This window comes from Sarcophilus harrisii, chromosome 2, assembly GCF_902635505.1.
Source record: "Sarcophilus harrisii chromosome 2, mSarHar1.11, whole genome shotgun sequence".
NCBI lineage: Eukaryota > Metazoa > Chordata > Mammalia > Dasyuromorphia > Dasyuridae > Sarcophilus > Sarcophilus harrisii.
Window position 1 is genome coordinate 542,337,998 of NC_045427.1, and position 20,478 is coordinate 542,358,475.

Below are 20,478 nucleotides of genomic sequence, written 5' to 3' on the forward strand. Positions count from 1 at the left end.
ATTACATTCAGCTCTGTAGACCTTTTTCATTTTAATTTGGTGCTGCCACACTCCTGCAGAACTTGGATGACTGTTCCCAAACCTTTCGCAAGGGCTGTTTGATTTGGCAGTCGCACTGACTTTAATTAATGTTTCTCACATATGACACTTTCTGTTTCTGCATAGACTATTGGTCTTCCCCTCCTCTTAGAGCCTTAAATGTCTTTTAGAGGTTCAGGTCAAGCTTTGTTTTCTGTGTGAAACCTTTCCAGATGTCTTCCCTCCCTCCTACCAGTGTTTCCTTCCATACTTTGGATCTATTTTGTACTTGCACATAGACATACACGTGTGTCGATCTTTTCCCTCCCAATGAAATGAGCACTTCTTCGAAGTGTTTATTTTCTGTTTTTGAATTCTCAGCACCTAACATAAAACTCGACTCATAGTAGGCCCAAAATACTTAGACTTATTTTAAAAGAACTCAAATAATCAATAATCTTTTTGATATATTTTAATGTGATATATCTGCAGAATGTCTTTTCTGTAGATGGTTGCTTAAGAAACTTTTCTAACTCATATCATTTGTTTTTCTCCCTATGTACAGATAGTTGTAGACAAGAGGTAGTGTGGGGATAACAAACACCCAGGCTCTTCATGAGATGTAATTGCTTAGACTGTACATTTTCCTTAAGAGATCCTGACTCCTTAATGCTTGCATCAAACCCAACAATAGTTTGATCATTACAAATTTTTGCCCTATTCCTGGCAAATAAGATATTTGTTGTTTAAAAGCTTGGTTTAGACTGACTTCCTCTCTTCTTTGCTGTAAAAGTACCCCAAAGGCTGCTCCCTTAAATAGGGAATAAATTTCTTAATAGAAATGGGAACAGCTGTCCCTTTTTCTTAATACTTTGTTTTTCTCACCTGATCAGCATTCTGGATCTTCTTCTAACAGCTGGGTAGCTAACAATTTTTTCTCCAGGTCTGTTTAGTCATGGGTCTTCCTGCTGTGAATGACAAAAACATATCAATGGAGGTGGTAGTTTGTAATATGGAGACACCTGTTCCCTAGCAATTGGTCTCGAGTCATTAAGTTAATATTTTCAGGAAAGCTTATAGCACAGTCATTCAATATTGGATTGGACCATCTCAGCCTCTTCCCTTGAGAGATTTCATTCACAAAGGAGCACCTGTGAAAAAAAGACTTCTGTGGGTTATGGGCTCAAGTTGACTAAAGTAATGAGACTTTATTGCTACATCTCTCCCCTTACTTCCTATATCTAAAATTTGTGCAATAGCCTTTTTTATAATTATAAGCAGTTATTCCTGAATAATAGCCTCTGTATTCTCCAAAACCCGAGTACTAAAATGCTTAGATTACTTTCACAAATCTCTACCCAAATTACTAAAATTTTTCTATTCTCCTAGTCATGATGATTCTGATAGTAAATTCAGATTATATCAGATATCTATATCTTTTCAGATCCTTAAAATTATAATTTGCTCATTAAAAAAAAAATACTCTTAGCTCATTGTTAGCAAAGAGTGCCTTAGGAGTGATAGGTCCAGTCTGCTTGGTTTTTTTTTTTTTCCCCCCCAGATAAAAATTAAAACATGAGGGAGCTGAGTGATTTGCCACAATCACATAGAGAGTAACAGAGAGATTATAGAGGCCAGCTACTTTATTCACTCTTACTTGAATAATAATCTCCTCTGTCTCCTACCCAGCAAACCTTTTTTTCTTGAAGACCAGTAATGAGAGGGAAACCTATCTCTACCATGAAGGCAGCCAAGTTTACTTTGGATCACTCTAATTTTATAAGAAGATTGTCTTTACATTAAATCTAAATTTGCATAATTTTAGCTTTTATTTATTGTGCCTATCTAAATGCTGTGGTCTTTGGGCTCTGCAGGACATGTCTACTCATTGTTCTACTTGAGAGACTTTCAAATAACTTATATCTCTTCCCTCATATCTTCTTCTCAGTTTTAGGAATTTAAATGCTTCTGACTTTTAGACTGCTTGCACACACATTTGCTAGATAGTGAAGACTTTGTATTGTGGAAAGCTGTGGTGCAGTGCAAAGCTAAAAGCAAAACCAGGATGCTAGAGATACCTCGGCCTTCTGTGGTCATCTTTCCACTCCCCAACTTCTCAAGTTTCTTTCTTACTTTCTTTTAGGTGAAAAATTTAAAAAATTTTACTTAAAATTTAAATTTAAAAACAAATTAAATTTAAAAACAAATAAAAAAATTAAATTTAAAAACAAATTAAAATTACTTAATTAAAAAAAAAAACAGTCATACTTTTAAATCAATCATGAAGCTTGGTTTTCATTTGCCTGAAATAATTGCTGCAAAACTCTTTGCTTTTGAGCTTTGAAAAACAAATTTAAATGTACTATCATTATAAAAAAGTACATTCATTAATGTGGGTTTTCCTTATCAGAAGAGCAGATTAAATAAAATTGAACCCTTGGGCAAAATAATCGTATTTAATTTATTATAACTCATGTGATCACTCCTTAAGGTTTTTATATGAACTTTTAGAACTTAAGTACCATGTGAATGAGCAATAGATTTTAGTGATGTTTTAAAAATATCTTAGTTTTAATGGCTTTGTTTTTTTTTTTCTTCATAGATTCTAAAGTCTTTGCAGTGCCTTTGTATCATATGTTACTGTATCTTTATTTTATGAAGGGAAAAACACAGGAACTTTATTTGTGTATATGTGTGTGTGTGTGTGAATGTGAATATATATATACATATACACACACACACACACACACACACACATATATATATATATATATATATATATATATATATATATATATATATGCATGTATATAATTTATTATTTTATACCCAGCGGAAAAATAGTTCCAGAGTGATAATGACTTAATTAAAAATAATTCAGTAATAAGAAGTACTGCATATACTGTAGGACTTTGGCAGGGCTTAAGACACAATTCCTAAACTGAGGGTTTTAGCATCCTTAATGAGATTAGACAATAACTTGAAAATAAGTAAATTTCCTGGTGTTAAGCCTTATTTGTATCTGTCAGTAATTAGTAATTTCTGAATTATCTAGGCTTTATTGGTTCTGACTTCTATTGCTTATTAGCACAATACAGATATTGCCAGAGCACCTTGAATTCTGAAATGCCTAATGGCATTTGTAATCTTCCTATAGTGCTGAAGCAAATTTAGCACCTGGTTAGCAAAATGAATCAGTTAAAACCTGATGCAGTTTGTAACTCTTGATGGAGACTCTTTAGTTAATACTATTTAAATGATTGATACAATTGTTTATATGTGCAACAGGATTTCTAGTAGCATATCAGTGGTGTGTGATATTACCCTAGGCCTTCAATTCTTTTTAGGTTTAAGGGGCTATTTTAGGAAGACTTCTAAATACCTGTGATGTGGCATATTGTTTAGGTGGAGAACAGGCAGGTTTTTGGCCTTTTATTATAGAACCAGAATGAAGAAAAGGAAAAAAAAATTACAGATTTGGAAGTTTTGTGTGACCATTACTTTAGACCATTTTACTCATCTTCATTGTCAGAAAACTACTTTAAGATTGTCCTTCCCTTTTGACCAAAGTGAAAGAGTAAGTAGGTTGACACTTGAATCCAGGTCTTCCTGTCTTCTGTGTGAGTTCTCCATCAATTATTTGGAGCTGCTTCTCTTTTAATACCTTAAATTAGGCAAATGATACAAATTTGTTTTTATTACTAATATTCAGATCCTTTCTTTGAAAGATTTCATATTCAGGTGGGATTATGACTCTAATACTTAAGATATTTTTCAGGAATTTCTAGTGAAAAATCTGAACCCTACTCTTAGTAGGTAGTATGGAAAAGGGAACACAGTCTTTCCCTCTACTTTTGGAGTCCCTTTGGATTCCTTTAGAGAAAAACATTTAGAACCTCAAAAGAAATTACCATCTAAAATGCAAGCATTTTGAAAGTTGGAGACATAGCCCGATTAATATTGTTGAAAACTCAGGCATTTTGCAGTTATGTTCTTTTAACCTAATCACTCAAGTTCTGTTTCAATTTGTTTAATTTTTACTTCTCTTAATTGAGCATTAATCCCACTGACCTAAGTCTTTTCCAGCAAATAGAATCTTGACATCCTTGGATTTAAACCAGACAGGATCATCATTTATCCCAATTACTTTCTTTTTACAAATGTGTTTTCCTGTAGCATTTACTTAGTATTATACTTGGTTAACCTGTGTACTGGTTGTTTTATATTTTATCTTCCCAGTAGAATGTAGGCTTCTTGCAGACAAGAGTTTTGTTCTTTTGTCATTGTTTCTCCTTTTCCCCTCATTATACTCATCTTTCTTTAAATTTTATAAGAAAAAAGTGTTACCGTCGTCCCCTGAGATTTATTGTTTTAAAATTGACTTCATTCATTTGTATTTATTTTTAGAATTCTTTGTCAATAAACATTCCTTTTATTCTAATTTACCTTTTTTGTTATCTGTTTCAGTGTTCTAGGTCATGAAACTTAATCCACAACAAGCTCCGTTATATGTAAGTAAAACAACCATTTTCTTTTAATTTTGTATTATCTATAGAAGTATTATGAGTGCTTTTAATTTAATGCAGAGAAATGTTTCAACTAATGATTGATCTTTTAAAATAATTTTATACTGTATAAAATTCTTATTGATCATTATATGTTTAAATTTCTATTTTTTTACCATCTACACAAATATGATTCAAAATTAACTAAATTGAATTCAATAGGAACAAAAGGAGAACTCCATAAATAGGACTGTCTTAATATATCTAGAACCTACCCGAATTTTTATCTGCTCTGGTATTAATATATGTTAAACAGTTAAATAACATTGTGAAGTTAATGTGAGTCAGGTAGTCAGTTCCTGTTCTTTTGCTGCCATTTTTCTGAAAAAAAGTTGAATTCCTCCTACCTCTATTCCCCCACTTATCTATGTATGATTATTGCCAAAGTAAAATCTTTCAACACTAAATGATGTGACAGTATTGCTAAGACTATAATGCTAACTGAATATACTTGAAGAGTTGGGCAGAAACTAACAAAGTTAAGGCAGAGAATGATAAAATATATATTTGTCTTTTCTATTATATTAGTGAAATTCAGGTTGGTTAGAGTGAGTACTCTCACTGATGAAATATAAGATTGAGCCATATAAACACTCTCCATTAAAGGTGAGGCTAAAGCCAGGGTCCTCAAACTACGGCCTGTGGGCCAGATGTGGTAGCTGAGGACGATTATCCCCCTCACCCAGGGTTATGAAGTTTCTTTATTTAAAGGTCTACAAAATAAAGTTTTTGTTTTTACTATAGTCTGGCCCTCCAACAGTCTGAGGGACATGAACTGGCCCCCTATTTAAAAAGTTTGAGGACCCCTGGGTAATTTGAAGTGAGCCAGAAATGCTTTTGGGTAGGATTTAGATGAGAAGAGGAAGAAGAATATTCTAGACAAAAGGAGCAACATAGGAAAGTGAATAAACATTGTAGGAGTATGGAACACTGCAAGGATTTAATTTGGCTGGAATGAGGGATTTGTGGTAAGAAAGCATAGATGATAAGAATGGATAAAGATAAGCTGGATTGGAAAGCATTTTAAATTCAAGGAATGTGGGCTAATTATATAGGCAGTGGAAAGTTATTCAAAGTTTTCACTTGATGAAAATGGTGAAATGTAAAGAGTGTCATTTAGAGAGTAACTAGAACCAGGAACTAGTTAGGAAACTACTATGAAATTACCGGATTATATAAGGAGTGGCAGAGAAGGTCATGTCAAACATAATCATATCCCAGCCACCTCTGAACCTTCCCTGATCTCTCATAGGTCAGGCTCCATGATACTTCCTTATCATCTACACACTTTACTCTCTCCTCTGCTCTCTCTTTTCCTGTTTTTTTCTTATCTGTTGTCTTCCCTCTTAGAATGTAAGCTCCTCAGAGTTAGGGACTGTTTTGCTTGCTTATATTTATATCCTTCCTGCCTGGAGCATACTAAATGCCTAATAAATTATTTATCAGTCTATCTGTCAGTCTATCTATCCATCTCTCCAAGAGATGGGAAACATCTGAGGCTTGGAGCATGGAATAGAAAACAAAGGAAAATAAAAGAGGCCAATATTTGCTCTTCAAATAGAAGGGCAGCTAAGGCTTGGCTTGTGAAATATCAGAAGAGATGTGTGATGTCAGATCACCTTGAGCCCATGTCCAGAAGAGGATTTCCAGGATGGTCTTGCCAGGGGCTCCGATTGTACACATCAGTCAGGCTTCTGGGTTAGTGGTCACTTCATCACTGAAGTGAATCTGGGCCATTGGGGGTATTGAAGAGCTCTGAGTGTCTTAGCAGGGAGAGCCACAATCCCCCTTATCTGGCATTGGTTGGTTTTTGCAGTGCCACAAGAGAGTGGGTGCCAATCAAAGAGGCAGAATTGGAGATGAAGTTTCTAATCTGCTAGGTTTTAGGAATGAAGGAAGGGATGGTGCCAGGCAAGAGAAAGTTCAGCTCAGTGACACAATGAGAAGAATTAGGCAAGGAAAAGCTCTTTCCCCAGACTGTAACAGTAGCAGAAACAGAATAGTTAGGATGGGTAATTAAGAGGGATTTCAGGAAGTCCTTCCTGAATATGGTTTTGGAAAGGTTAACTAGATGATGTAATATTTTTTAAAAAATTATTTTTACTGTTGCATTTTATTTTCCTATCTCCTTCTTTCCAAGTATATCCCTCTATCCAGAGACCCATTTGTTATAATTGAATAAAAAAGAAGCAAAAAAAAAAAAAAATCATGTTAGTGAATGTGTGATAGTATTTGAAGTATTTTACTGATGATTTTAAATTCTTTTTTTTTTTTAACATTAACAAAGATTCTCATTAAATTTTATTTCAATTTCAAGCATTCAGACAAGAAGCAAGTTTCACAGTTATACATAGTAATAGGCATCAGTATAGTTATTGGTTGGATGGCTGTAGTTAGGTTGTGGACATGTTTTAGAGTGCCAAGAGCTAGCTAAATTGCTAATATTTTCTGCTCACCATTCAAATGTTCTTAGATGATTTTAAGTTCAAAGGAAAATGTTTGATATATATTTGGGTGAAGAGGCCTTGGACTTGGGGGAAAAGGTCTGAACTGTGGGCATAAAAAAACTTTGAGAATCATCTGCATTTGAAGCTGTTAGCATGGATGAGTTCTCTGAGAGGGAAGTTTAGAAAGAAAAGAACAAAGGAAAAACCACAAAAGATATTGGAAGAGAAATAGAGAAAGATCCTGGTATTTGCTATATGTTGTGTATGTGCTTTCCTGAGATACTTTTTTGTTTTTTGATTTTCTTTTCTTTGTGATGAACTCGTATTTTCTTTGAAATAAAAGTAGTAGTTATTTTTTTTAATAGTAATATAATTTGCCATGTTTGTTGGAAATGGCTACTAGAGAAAAAAAGGGTAGTTATCATCACTGAGACCTTTCTGCTCCTTAATTTGCTTAGAGAAGATCTGATTCCTTACTTCATTAATAAGTCTTCCCTATGATCCTTTGAAATCATCTGGATCCAGAGGGTGAGAACCAGAATTGGTTTTTTTATGATAGATACAGGTATGTTGGATTATCACATGGGAGAAAAAAGAATCCTTTTCAGTCATCATCTCTTCCTCACCCACATAACTTCCTTAATTTAGGACTTTGTCATAGGATTAAAAAAATAACCAAAAAAATTCATGGACCATAGTTACATGTATGCTTCCAGCTGGGTATGTAAATGTTACCAGTGACTTAAGAATGTTAAGTAGAATGATTATTATAACAATTATTATAATATTGTATTATTATTATTATATTATAAATAATAGTTATAATATATAACATAATATATTATCATATATATATTAATAATGGGAACTTTCACCACATTTTCCAAATATTATTTATTATATTAAATATTTATTATTATATATTAAATTTTTTTTATGAAGCTCAGTAATATCCTGTTGAATTAGGTGAAGTTATGAGTATAATTCTTCTTCTGGAGATATTTCCAGAGAGATAAATAACTTAGTCATTAAGCCAGTGTGAAGGTGAGCTAGAAATAGAGGCTTGCATCTCTTATGTTCAGTATTGTTAGCTCTTATCCCAGTGGCACACAGTCTGCACCATCAGTAAATCACATGACTCCCAATATTTTTATTTACATAGTAGTTACTTCCTTTGACTTTCAAGCTTCATACAATTCAAATGGCTACCTTAAAATAAAAGAGACCTGCCTGATAGGTTAAAGAGCTAGACCAGGAAAGAGAAAGGATATTTAAAAAACAAATTTCCACCCACAAGCCTAGCAACCTGACATTTAGCAACAGTAAATAGATCCTCCTACAGACTGACAGCTGAAAAGGAAATTAATTTTTCAGGCTTCCTCCTAGAAGGAAGATGGTGTAAAGGTACAAGCAACTTCTCCAGCTTTTGGAATTGTATCAGGCAACAGCTGTCAATCTAAACAGTGGGAATTGCTGTGGGAGGCCGGATGTTAATTGGAGAGATTGCTTGATTAAGCATCCAGAGACCCTATGAAATGTGTAAACTTAGATGAATCACTTCTACTTATCCTTGCATTTGTCTCTTCTTTTGTAAAACTGTAGCATTCATATCATTTCACATAAGTGCTGAAACAGATAAGGTAACAAAGATAAGAAACAGAATATTCATAGAAGTGTCTTGGAGAAAAGACTGGGTTACTATTTAAGGTTCCACATAAGTGAGAAATGAGGAAAAATAAAAAAAAAACTTGGCAGTGTTTTCTGTTGCAAATCTGATAATAGTTTTACTAACCAAATTCATCCCTTTTGTTGTATGTTCCTCATCTTTGCACTCATATTTTATTATGTATATGCCAATGGTCTAAAGACTATCAGACCATTTATTTGACCTAGATTAACAACACTTAGAGTGTATCTTCTTTTACTGACCTCACCTCTTGAACTCTGGGACTCCTTGATTCATTGAAATTATCCTCCCTGCTATTACTCAATAAGACACATATACACATATAAAATCTTATATATTGTTCACTTGTTGTCTCCTCCATTAGTCCTTGAAACCAAGGACTCTTTTGCCTCTCTTTGTATCCTTAATATCTGATACGTGATAGGTGATCAGTAAGTATTTATTTATAATTGTGAATCTAATAGGATCAAAGGAGTCTAGATTTTGAAGAGAACTTGATGTCTGATTTCTTAATTTTTATAGCAGAGAAATTAAGTTCCACAGAGGTTATAAGATGTTCAGAGTTATTATAGGTAGTAACAGATCTGGAAGTTGGTACTGAAGTCAGAGGACCTATGTTCATATCCCAATTTTGACATTTATTACCCATGTAACTGGGTCTGGTGGCCCATCACTTAATTTCCCTCGGCCTCAGTTTCCTTTATGAAATGAGAAAATTGTGTTAGAAGGCCTCTGAGATCACTTCTAACTCCAAGTATGTGACCTTAAGGTCATTTCTCTTTCTGTAGGTCATTTGATCATTAATAAACAGTATTCAAAGTGTTCTTATATAGCTCTTGGTTAACAATGAGTGTAAACTCTAGTCATATTTACTACAAATAATACAAACCTAGTTAATTTGGATTGGAGTGTCTCCAAAATAACGTGGAAGAATATTACTGTAATAGACAATAAGAAGGGAAAGGTATCTCTTAGATTATTTTTTGTAATAGCAAAACTGTATCAGATAATCTTCCCAAATTAAAATTTCTTCAAATCTAGTGATAGTCAGATATGAGCCAAAATTCTTCTCAACACCAAGGCAAGTGTTTTTTTTTTTTTTTTTTTTTCTAAATTTTTTTTAATGTTGTGTAGGTACAGATAAAGCATTTTAACTATCCATCTTTCCCCTCTTTTTTAGAACATGACTGACTCCATTTTTTGATCGTACATTTTCTTTTTTAAAAAAATTACTTTGAGGTAGCTAGGTGGAGAGCACCAGCCCTGAAGTCAGGAGGATCCAAGTTCAAATTTGGCCTCAGACACTTAACACTTCCTAGCTGTGTGACCCTGGGCATTTCACTTAACCCAATTGCCTCAGCACAAAACAAAACAAAACAAAACCAAAAAAACAAAAGAACTCATTTTCAACTTTTTTTTTTTTGAATTCCAAAGCCTTCCAGTATCCTTAATTAAGCTTTCCTACATTACCACCTACCCTTCAGTTATACCAGTGTTATGAACTGGTTTCTTCAGACTATTCTTCCTCTAAAAAGTTACTCCATTTCCTGACTCAGGGCATTTTCATTGGTGGTGCTCCATGGCTGGAATATTTTGCCTTTCTTAACTGCTTCCTGTCTTCCTTCAAGTCTCAGTTAAAATTCTACATTCTACAGAAAGTCTTTCCTGCTCCCTTTTAATTCTAGTAACCGTCTGTGAATTATTTCTAATTTATCCTGTATGCAACTTGTTTGTCTATAACTGTTTGCATGCTGTTTTCCTCATTAGTCTGATTCATTTTCTCACTACTACATTAGGCAATCAGTCAACAAGCATATATTAAGCATTTTATATGCGCTTCACAGAGTGCCAGCTTTTGAGAATGGAGGCACAAAAAAATGGATCACTTGTATTCCAATTGGTACAACAGTAGTTACAGAACAAATATACACATGTAGTAAATATAAAGTTAATCAATACAAGTTGCATCCTAAGTAGTTAAATACAAAGCAGTGTAGAAGGGAGGATAGTAAAATTAAGTGTACAGCAACTCTTAGTTCATTAATTCAGTATTGATTCAAAATTTTTAACCTTGATGAATATTTAAATAGTATAGGTAATGTCCTATGAATGTTCCCACTGGCCTTGAGCCAACTTTACAGAGTATTGAAAAGAAGTCAGTCTGGTCTTTAGATGTAATTCTGAACTTGTTGCAAGAGAAGGAGTAAGAAAGAAAAATGGTCAACAGTTATGGATATTTTATTTTTATCCACAAATGAGCATTTCATCTCAGTTCTAATTTCTGGGGGATCATTCATCTTGATGGAAGCTAAAAACCCAGAAATGTATGCCAAGATCAAAGTTTGGCACCCTCCCTCACTGCAGAAAAAGCATGCATTCAATACAAAAAGCATCAGTATATCCTTATTCTGTGCTTTAGTATGAGATTACACAGAGAAGCTGAAACTGATGGTTTTGTGCATGTATTTCAGTAGTTAGCTTGCTCCCCGGAGACAACTTTATCTTTTCTTTGATCTTTTAAGTGAATCACCTGTCCTCTTGTAAACAATAAACCCTAATGGATTCTTTTCTAATGTTTTCAAATTTGGTAGTTTCTTCCAGTCCCCTTGCACAGCTGCAGTCATGGGACTGGTTAACTTTTATGCCAGAGAAGATAAGGAAGTCAAGTGTTCCTCAATATAGCTTGATAGAACTTAAACATGGTGTGACATAATTAAAGCCAATATTTGAACAGCTTCTGGGTTAAGTAGCAATCAGATCAGAGTGACTGTCAGCACTTAGTTATGAAAGAAAGACAGGGTGTTCCATTTCAGAATATGTCAGTAGCATGCTGGAGAGATGAAGAAGTTTCAGATAACTGATCCTCAATCTCTTTCCGCTTCAATACAGTGGGAGAAATCTATCACTGCCTCTTGGAAGAAAATTGGTGAATTGAGCTGTGTTTCAAGAGAAATTGGAAATCTCAACCATTAGGTTTATTACATGCTGGTGTCTATCCTTTATCATGGAACTAAGGATTATTACTGCTGTAACTTAGTATACTCAGAAAGTCAGGGTAACTTTAGAATTTTAGAATGGAAAGGGACCTTACACAGCAAGCATTTAAGATAAAGGGACTGATTTGCTGAAGTTCAGAGTGAACCAGAATTAGAACCTGGTCTGATGGCTACTGAACCAAAGTTCTTCTCACTCCCCAGCCCTGCACATGCTGTAGGCAATTTACCCACTTTTTTCATTTGTTAGCCATTTAATTTTAAAATGCGCAATTTAAATCCATATTTTAAAAATATAGATATATATTGTTTTCTACTTCTATTTGATTTTAGATATATGTTTATTGTGTATCATAATCTATGATATACTTTTAAAACAACTGAAATGGCAAAATAGCAAAGGGTAGAGAAAGCAAAGCATCAGGGAGTATGGTATATTAGATTTGAAGTGCATGTTTAAATGGTCTAGTTTCAGTGGAAATCAAGTTTCTGTTCCTTTAAATTAAGGATTGAATTTCTACTCCTTGTTTTGGTAGTTTCTTAGAAAGGCTTTCTTTGTTCTGTGTGCCAGCATGCTGAAGATTTTTTTGGTTCTTGATTTCTTAATAAACTGACTCAAACTAAATATCAGCTCTTAATTTCATCTTTACTTGTAAAAAGACAACATAGTTATCCCTCAATTAATTATATACTTTTGTTTTCTATATGAAAGAAAAATTTTAGTAATTTCTTTTTAAACTGCTTGCAAAAATTTAAATATTTAGTAATTATTTTATGGTTACCCCCCCTTTCATCAAATAGGCATTTTTGGAGGGAAAAAATTAATTTAATGCGTCACTTTATCATTAAATAATATTGTTCATTTTTATATTGATCCCAGATCTAAATGAAAATAGTTTTTAATTCTTTTAAAATTTTAATTAGGAGTTTTTGTGATTATGGATTTGGGGAGGATGCCTCGCATTAGTTTGTAGATTTTGTATAATTTTGGATTGAAGTGAGTTTTAAAAAACCAGGTGATTTTTATAGCTAGTATTGCTCTTAATAGAGTATATTTGCATGAACTCTCACTCTTACCTATCCTTTGAAAAGTAGGTGCCACAATGGATAGATTTCCTGGAGTTCAAATCTAGCCTCAGAAACTTTCTAGCTGGCTGACTTTGGGCAAATCACTTAACCTTGTTTGCCTGAGTTTCTTTTGTATGTAAAATGAGATGGAGAAGGAAATAGCAAACAATTCTGATATCTTTCCCAAGAAAACCCCAAATAGGGGGCTACAAAGAATAAGACATGACAGTAGGCCACTGGACAGCACAACATCCTTTAGCTTCCTTTTCTCTTGGTAGCATGTTGAGAAGTTTCCTGTTATACATCTAGGATTTCATAGTTTTACAGACTAAAAATTAGTCTCCTGTTTTTCTTTTTTCATCATTGGCTTCCAGAAACTTGCTTTGAAGTTAATGTATTTTGCTTTGGCATTACATTGTTCATCCTAAGCATTTTCTGAACAACTAAGGATATAGGTCAGACTCTGCTTAATGCTTGTCTGCCGGATGTTTAACAAAAACACCACCCATGTTTTTTTGTACAATTGAGTAATTAAAGCTTCAGATTTAATCAGCATTTAGTTCATGTTGATAGAAGTAGATACACAAGCCTTAGAGTCTCAGGAAGAGTAACATTGACTCCTTTCTTCTTTCCTTCCTTTATTTAGTAAATTCTTACCATGATTTTGGCTATTTGTTTAAGTGTGCTGGGAAAGAAAAGGAAGTGAAATATGACTGTTCCTGCTCTAGAGAAGTTAATAGTACTGTAAAGTAGGACAATAAGTATACGTGTAAAAAGTTAATACAACACATTGTTTTGAGTTGTATAGTTATTCACAGGAGGGAAGGAACTATGTGTTCTCTGTTGGCTGCAAAATGGTAAAATCTTATCCAACACATTAAGAATTCCTTCTGAAACCAAGGTTCTTAATCTATAGTTTGTGAACTTAAAAAAAAAAAAAAAGTAATTATATGTCAATATAATTTGTTTCCTTTGTATGCATTTAAAAACATGATTTTGAGGAGAGGTCCATAGATTACCAGAGGGGGAGCTCTACATGAAAAAAGATTTAAGAAGCCTTTATCTAGGGCATCTCTTAAGAAGGGCTACCATATACTATAAGAGAATAAAAGATGGTATTGGGGAGCAGAAGACCTGCTTCATGGACTCAGTTTCTGGCTCTGCCAATTATAATCTGCATAACCTTGGATGAAGAATTAACTTTTATGGACCTCAATTTCTTTATCCATGAAGGAGGGATTTGATGTTAACTTTAGCAATAAAAGAAGAAAAAAAAATTGAAGGATTTAGAATAAGGAGGAAACAAACTTATCACTCTTTGCATTTGATATGATAGTATACTTGAAGAATCAACTAAAAAACTACTAAAAAATTAACAATTTTAGCAAAGTTGCAGGATACATAATAAATGCATGTAAATCATCGGCATTTCTATGTTACCAACAAAATGCAGTAGCAAGAGATAGAGAAATTCCATTTAAAGTAACTGTAGATAATATATCTGGGAATCTACCTGCTAAGACAAAGAGAGGAACTATATGAGCACAATTACAAAACACTTTCCAAACAAATAAAGTTAGATCCAAACAATTTGAAGAATATCAAGTGCTCATGGGTAGGTCAAGCTAATATAATAAAAATGACAATTTAAATTAGTGCTTAAATTAATCTACTTATTCACTGCCATACCAGTCAAACTACCAAGAAATTACAGAGCTGGAAAAAAATAACAAAGTTCATCTGGAAGAACGAAAGGACAAGAACTTCAAGGGAACTAATGAAAAAAAATTGCAAAGATGGACTAGCTGTACCAAATCTAAAACTATATTATAAAGCAGCGCTCATCAAAACCATTTAGTACTGGTTAAGAAATAGAGTAATTGATCAGTGGAATAGGTAAGGATCACAGGACAAAATAGGCAATAACTAGCAATCTAGTATTTGACAACCCCAAAGACCCCAGCTTTAGTAAGAACTCACTATTTGACAAAAATTGCTGGGAAAATTGGAAAATAATATGACAGAAACTAAGCATTGACCAACACCTAACATCCAATATCAAGATAAGATTGGAATGGATTCATGATTTAGACATAAAGTATGATACTATAAGCAAATTAAGAGAACAAGTGATAGCCTACCTCTCAGATCTGTGGAAAAGAAAGGAATTTATGGTCAAAGAAGAACTAGAGAACATTCTGAAATGCTAAATGGACAATTTTGAATATATTAAAATAAGAAATTTTTGTACAAACAAAACCAATGCAGCCAAGATTAGAAAGGAAGCAGAAAACAGGAAAATTTTTTATATCCAAGAGTTCTGATAAAGACTTCATTTCTAAAATACATAAGAATTGACTCATATTTATAGAAATACAAACCATTCTCTAATTGATTCAAAGGATATGAACAGACAATTTTTAGTTGAAGAAATTAAAATGATTTCTAGTCATAGGAAAAATTCTAAAGTGTCACTATTGATCAGAGAAATACAAATTAAGACAAATCTGAGATACCATTTCATACCTCTCAGATTAGCTAAGATGATAGGAAAAGATAATGATAAATGTTGGAAGGAATGTGGAAAAACTGGGACACTAATGAATTGTTGGTGGAGTTGTGAACTGATCCAACCATTCTGGAGAGCAATATGGAACTATACCCAAAGGGTTATCAAACTGAGTATACTATTTGATCCACTTGTATTTCTACTGGGCCTGTGTCCTAAAAAGGTCATTAAGGAGGGAAAAGGACCCAATGTGCAAAATTGTGTGTAGCAACTCGTTTTGTGGTGGCAAGAACTGGAAATTTAGGGAATGCCCATCAGTTGGGGAACAGCTGAGTAAGTTATGATATATGAATATTATGGAACATTATTGCTCCATAAGAAACAACCAGCAGGATGATTTCAGAGAGGTTTGGAGAGACTTGCATGAACTGACGCTAAGTGAAATGAGTAGAACTAAGAGAACATTGTACATAGCAATAAGATTATATGATGGTCACCTGTGGTGGATTTTATTCTTTTCAACAATGAGGTGTGATGCAAGGCATTTCTAATTATGATGGAGCCATCTCCATCCAGAAAGAGTACTATGGGGAATGAATGAGGATCACTTTTTACCCCCCTCATTTTCCCCCCCTTTTTGATCTGATTTTTCTTGTGCAGCATGATAAATGTGGAAATATGTATAGAAAAATTATACATGTTCAATATATATTGATACCACTTTGGATCATACCTTAGGACTTCCTTGGAGGACCTATTGAAATAGAAAGACTTCATAGTTCCCTTTCTTACTCCTCTCCTCCTCATGTTTGCTTAAATGAAATTTTAATCTGCATTTCAGTTTTATCCCTGATTTCCCTTCCTGGTTGGGCACTTCTGCAGCTTCTGCCACACCTTGACTGAGTCATTGAGTTCCTTTTTTATTCCTTAGGACTAATCTTCCTTATCTCACTTTGCATCCTCTTATAGTTGTTTCCTCTTGAGTACAATAGACTGGCCTGTGGTGGGTGTGAACTAGAAAAGATTACCAATTGGATCTGGTAATAGATAGTAAAAGATTGGACTCTGGCTCTCTACTGGTTCACATTTTTATGTTACTAGTTGGCAGGATCCTGCAGGAAAACTTACTACATCATAAGAGCAGTTATTGCAGAATATGGTTGGTAGAGGTAAACAAGGAAGAAATTTCATAAATTTAGGCCTATAGTTTCTCTGAGTTTAGATTAGTGAAGTGTGGAGCATTATTACTTGCTAAAGGCAAAATATAATTGAAGTCTAGGAGAGTCTGAGCCTTTGGCAGCCTATATCTGCAGCTGCAGGAGAGTGATTGTGGAACAAAGAGCCCTCCATAATCTTAATTTTTTTGTGCAAGTTAGAATGTTTTATAGATCTTTCTCATGTGATTTAGTGGAATGATTACACTAGATACCTTTGTAGTTAGAAGTAGAACTTGTCATGATTCTAGTGATTCATATAGATCGGGCTTGGGATATGATTGTGGACAAACTGCTGAAACTGCTGCTGGGATACTTGTATAATTAAATGCAGAACTTGACTGAGACGGAATTGGGCCTGTTAAAAAGCAAATATGGATACACTGGTTGCTCAATGTCAGGTGTACTTTGAGGAAACTAAGTTGCTTGGTTTAAAATTACAAAGTTCAACCCTGCTTGTGGAGTGAAGTGAGTTTCAAGTACCAATCTGTCTAGGAAGAAGTCTGAACTATTGTTCAGAAGTTTCTTTTTCCAACTATCCTAGGAAAGCAGAAAGGGATTTTCCAAATTGAAAACCTTTAGCAAAGACCCAAAAGGAAAGACCACTAAAGTTCACAGGTCAAAGGACAAAGAACTGGAGTGCTCTAGCTAGGGTACAGATCACTTTATGTCTCATGCTATTGTGTTTTGGTTTTATTTTTATTTTTTCCCCTGCCTGGAATTTGCAAGGCAAGATAGCATAGTGGAAAGATCAATAAATTTGATATAATATTTACATTTGAATCCTGGGTTGGCCACTGTACAATTCTCAATAAGTCATTTGAGCCTTTACTCCCTTATCTGTAAAATGAGGGGCTTGGATTAGGGCACAAATATCCAGCATTTCAAAGTGCCACCTCAACCAGATTATAATGTAAATGAGAAGCATTTAATAGAATAAAAGTACCATAAAACATCAGTAATGTTACATTTTAACACTTGTCATCACATGGTCTGTAGGGTACAGTTTAGTTCTGCTTGGTGGCCCATTCCCCCAATCTCCCAAGCTATTTGAGTTTGCTACCCCTGGATTGTGAGTTGTCTTCTATTTTTCTGATATTCTGTGATAAGGTCAACTACTGAATCTTCTCATGTCCATGTATAGTAAAGGGAATATTTAACTTTTGCTTTCTCTTCTACTCTACTAGAGTCAGTGACCCCTACAAGATGGGAAAGCATTAATTTGAAAATACTAATCCCTGGGTCTCCACTACTCTTCTTAATCAAGAAATGAAGGTTGACTTATAAGAGTCATAGAACTCTTTTTGAAAGCAGCATGTTTGGGTTAACTGCTGACCCTGACTGAGATATTGCATCTGGTGATTGGGATAGAATTCACAGCTCTGCTTCTCTTTTTGTTATATCCACAGAAGGAAATGTGAGTTCTATCTTGCCATTTAAAATTATTTAAATGGTGGGACATTCCTTTTTTAGTTCAAGCAGTCCATTAAATAATTTTTTTTTTCTTTTTGCCTTTGCTGTAGTCTTATTAAACTGCCTTAAGTTAAGGTTATCCCTGCTCTGACTTAGTTAATATTAATTTCTTCTGTACCTCCCCCTCTTTTCAGAATTTTTACTGGTAGTGTAGCTTACGTTGAGATGAATTTATAGATCCAACAGACATTATATTTAGTTTATCTTTCTTGTTGGCCCTGATGCTCATAGAGTACCTATATAAACAGATGATAAGTTCTCCTTTGGGGCCCCAGATAAGACCTGAAAATCCTGAGAAGCTGTGATATCAGTAGTTCTCAGTGTCACTTACTCCATTTCTAAAATTCCCATGAAAGTCATTATTTTATGTTCCCTCTATAGTCATGTTCCTCTCTTCTCTTCTTCCCTCTGCGCTTCCCCCCTCCCACCTCCCACACACACCAACACCTGAATGGTTGGTTGAGTAGGCTTCTCTCTCTTGACCAGGTATATGCCTTCTTTTACCCTTTCTTTTCTGGCATGTGAAAAATGATGTGGCCCAAAACACAGGGTGACCTCTCACTTTGGAACATGTATATCATATGAGGGGAGCATGTGGTTCTCCTTAGTAGGTTAGTGATGGAGGAAAGAGTGCTAAAATATTTTTGTGGCTCCTTTCCATGACAATGAATAAATCATACCTAATATAATGGGAGAAAAAAAATTGCCCCTAATATAAATTAGCATGTCATAATTTGTAGCTATAACTTCTTTGTCTTATGTAATAACATTATTTCAGGTGCTGTGAGGATAATAGGTGTCATAATGGCTAGAGTACTGGCCTTGGATTCAACATGATTTGAGTTCATATATGACCTCAGACACTAGCTGTGTGTGACTGACCCTTTAAAGCAAGTTATTTAACCTTTCTTAGCCTCAGTTTCTTCAGCTGCAGAAGAATAAACTTATCTCACAATAAAAATAATACCTATCAAGAATAAACTCAAACAAGATTACATAAAATTCTTTGCAAACCTTAAAACACTTTATAAAGCTATTATTAGTAGTAGTATTGAATTGTAATATATATATATATATATATAACATAACGGTAATTAGGTTGCATTCACACAGCAGTATGAGGTCAAACTTTTGGCACTTATCTAAATAGTTAAAACATAGTTCTAACTCTCCCAAAAGAATAAGGGTTCCATGGAAAATCATTGCCATTGTAGATTTTATTTTATTGGAGTACTCTGCTATTCTCATGACTTAAAATTATGTATAAAATTAAGACTAATTATATTTAAATTTGGTTATCTGTTTTTTCCTTGGTATACTAGGTGGTAAACTAGAAGTAGCTAGTAATTACTTTATTTAGAATTGGCAAAAACTTGGTTCAACATTCAGTCTAAAATGAGTATTTTTACAGATGGATAGAAAGATAAAACATTTTAAAAGCACTTATTCTGTTGTAGGCACTGTGCACTTAGAAACTGGGATTGTTTCTGAGGTGCTGAGAGGTAAAATAAGGTGCCAGGTAGTAAGCCCTTGATATTAGATAAAAATTCAGGTGTTCAGATTCCAAATTGATTGTACTTTTTACTCCACTCTCATATTGCAAAAGGTGTAATATAAGATCATAAATAAAAGAACCAGGATTAGAAACCTGACCTGTAGATTCCAAAATCTGGTGCATTGTTCAATACCTGTATTAAATGGAGTAAGGCTACCAAATGCTCAATAAGCCTCAGGACAGTTAATAGGGCACCTTATGTTTATTATAACACATTTAAATAATTTATGAAACCGATTATCCTGAGCTATCAAGAAAAGCTTATATTATGTCTGGTACCTGGTATTCTTATTTAGGAGGTAGGCAATATATATTACATTCTGGATATTAATCAGAAAAAGCATGAATAGTTTTAAAGTATTGATGTCTTATTAATAATAGTAACTTACATTCATATTATCTCTATTTTTAGAGAAAAAAGAAAACTAAGATTCAAAGTAGTGATAAAGCTAAGAAACTGAATGGGCTTATCCACTATTTTCATTATACCAGGCTGCTTTCAGTCGTCCGAAAAATTCATTTATATGGAATGTATCATCAGTAAAATGTTTCAATAATAAACTGTGATGTAATATTATTCATGTATATTAGATCTTTGTGTATTTATGTATCTGTTTTATAATTTTGTAGATATAAATTTTAACTTTGATACTTAAACAGCATGAAACAACCTATAACACTGATATGTTAATTTTATTTTTCCAATAAGTTTTTGGAACCGTCTTCTTTATATATTATAGTGTATTGGTAACCCTAAGTTCATGAAGCTTATGTAGGGAACCTCTGATGGTCTACTATATTGGACAGAACTTCTGAGTACAGTCCTAGTGATAGACCTTGTTCCTGAGGATGAGGGTAGCTTGAGTATAGACAACTTCATCAGAAGTGGGTAGGACAATAGGTGATGAATTTTTAGACAAGAGTCCATGATACAAAAGAATATATAAAC

The 20,478-nt window shown here is 33.9% G+C and overlaps 1 protein-coding gene across 10 annotated transcripts in view; it reads left to right on the forward strand.

Annotated features, from left to right (window-relative positions):
• The window catches only part of AKAP13 (A-kinase anchoring protein 13), a 359,098-nt gene that overhangs the window by 98,905 nt on the left and 239,715 nt on the right, over positions 1–20,478 (forward strand). For all 10 annotated transcript variants that reach the window (XR_004232435.1, XM_031955550.1, XM_031955554.1 and 7 more), the window contains exon 2: positions 4,486–4,529. Coding sequence is in view for 9 of the 10 variants with exons in the window: in XM_031955550.1 (XP_031811410.1) it covers positions 4,497–4,529 (33 nt within the window). In the remaining variant the exon portion in view is untranslated. The remainder of the gene's footprint in view (positions 1–4,485; positions 4,530–20,478) is intronic.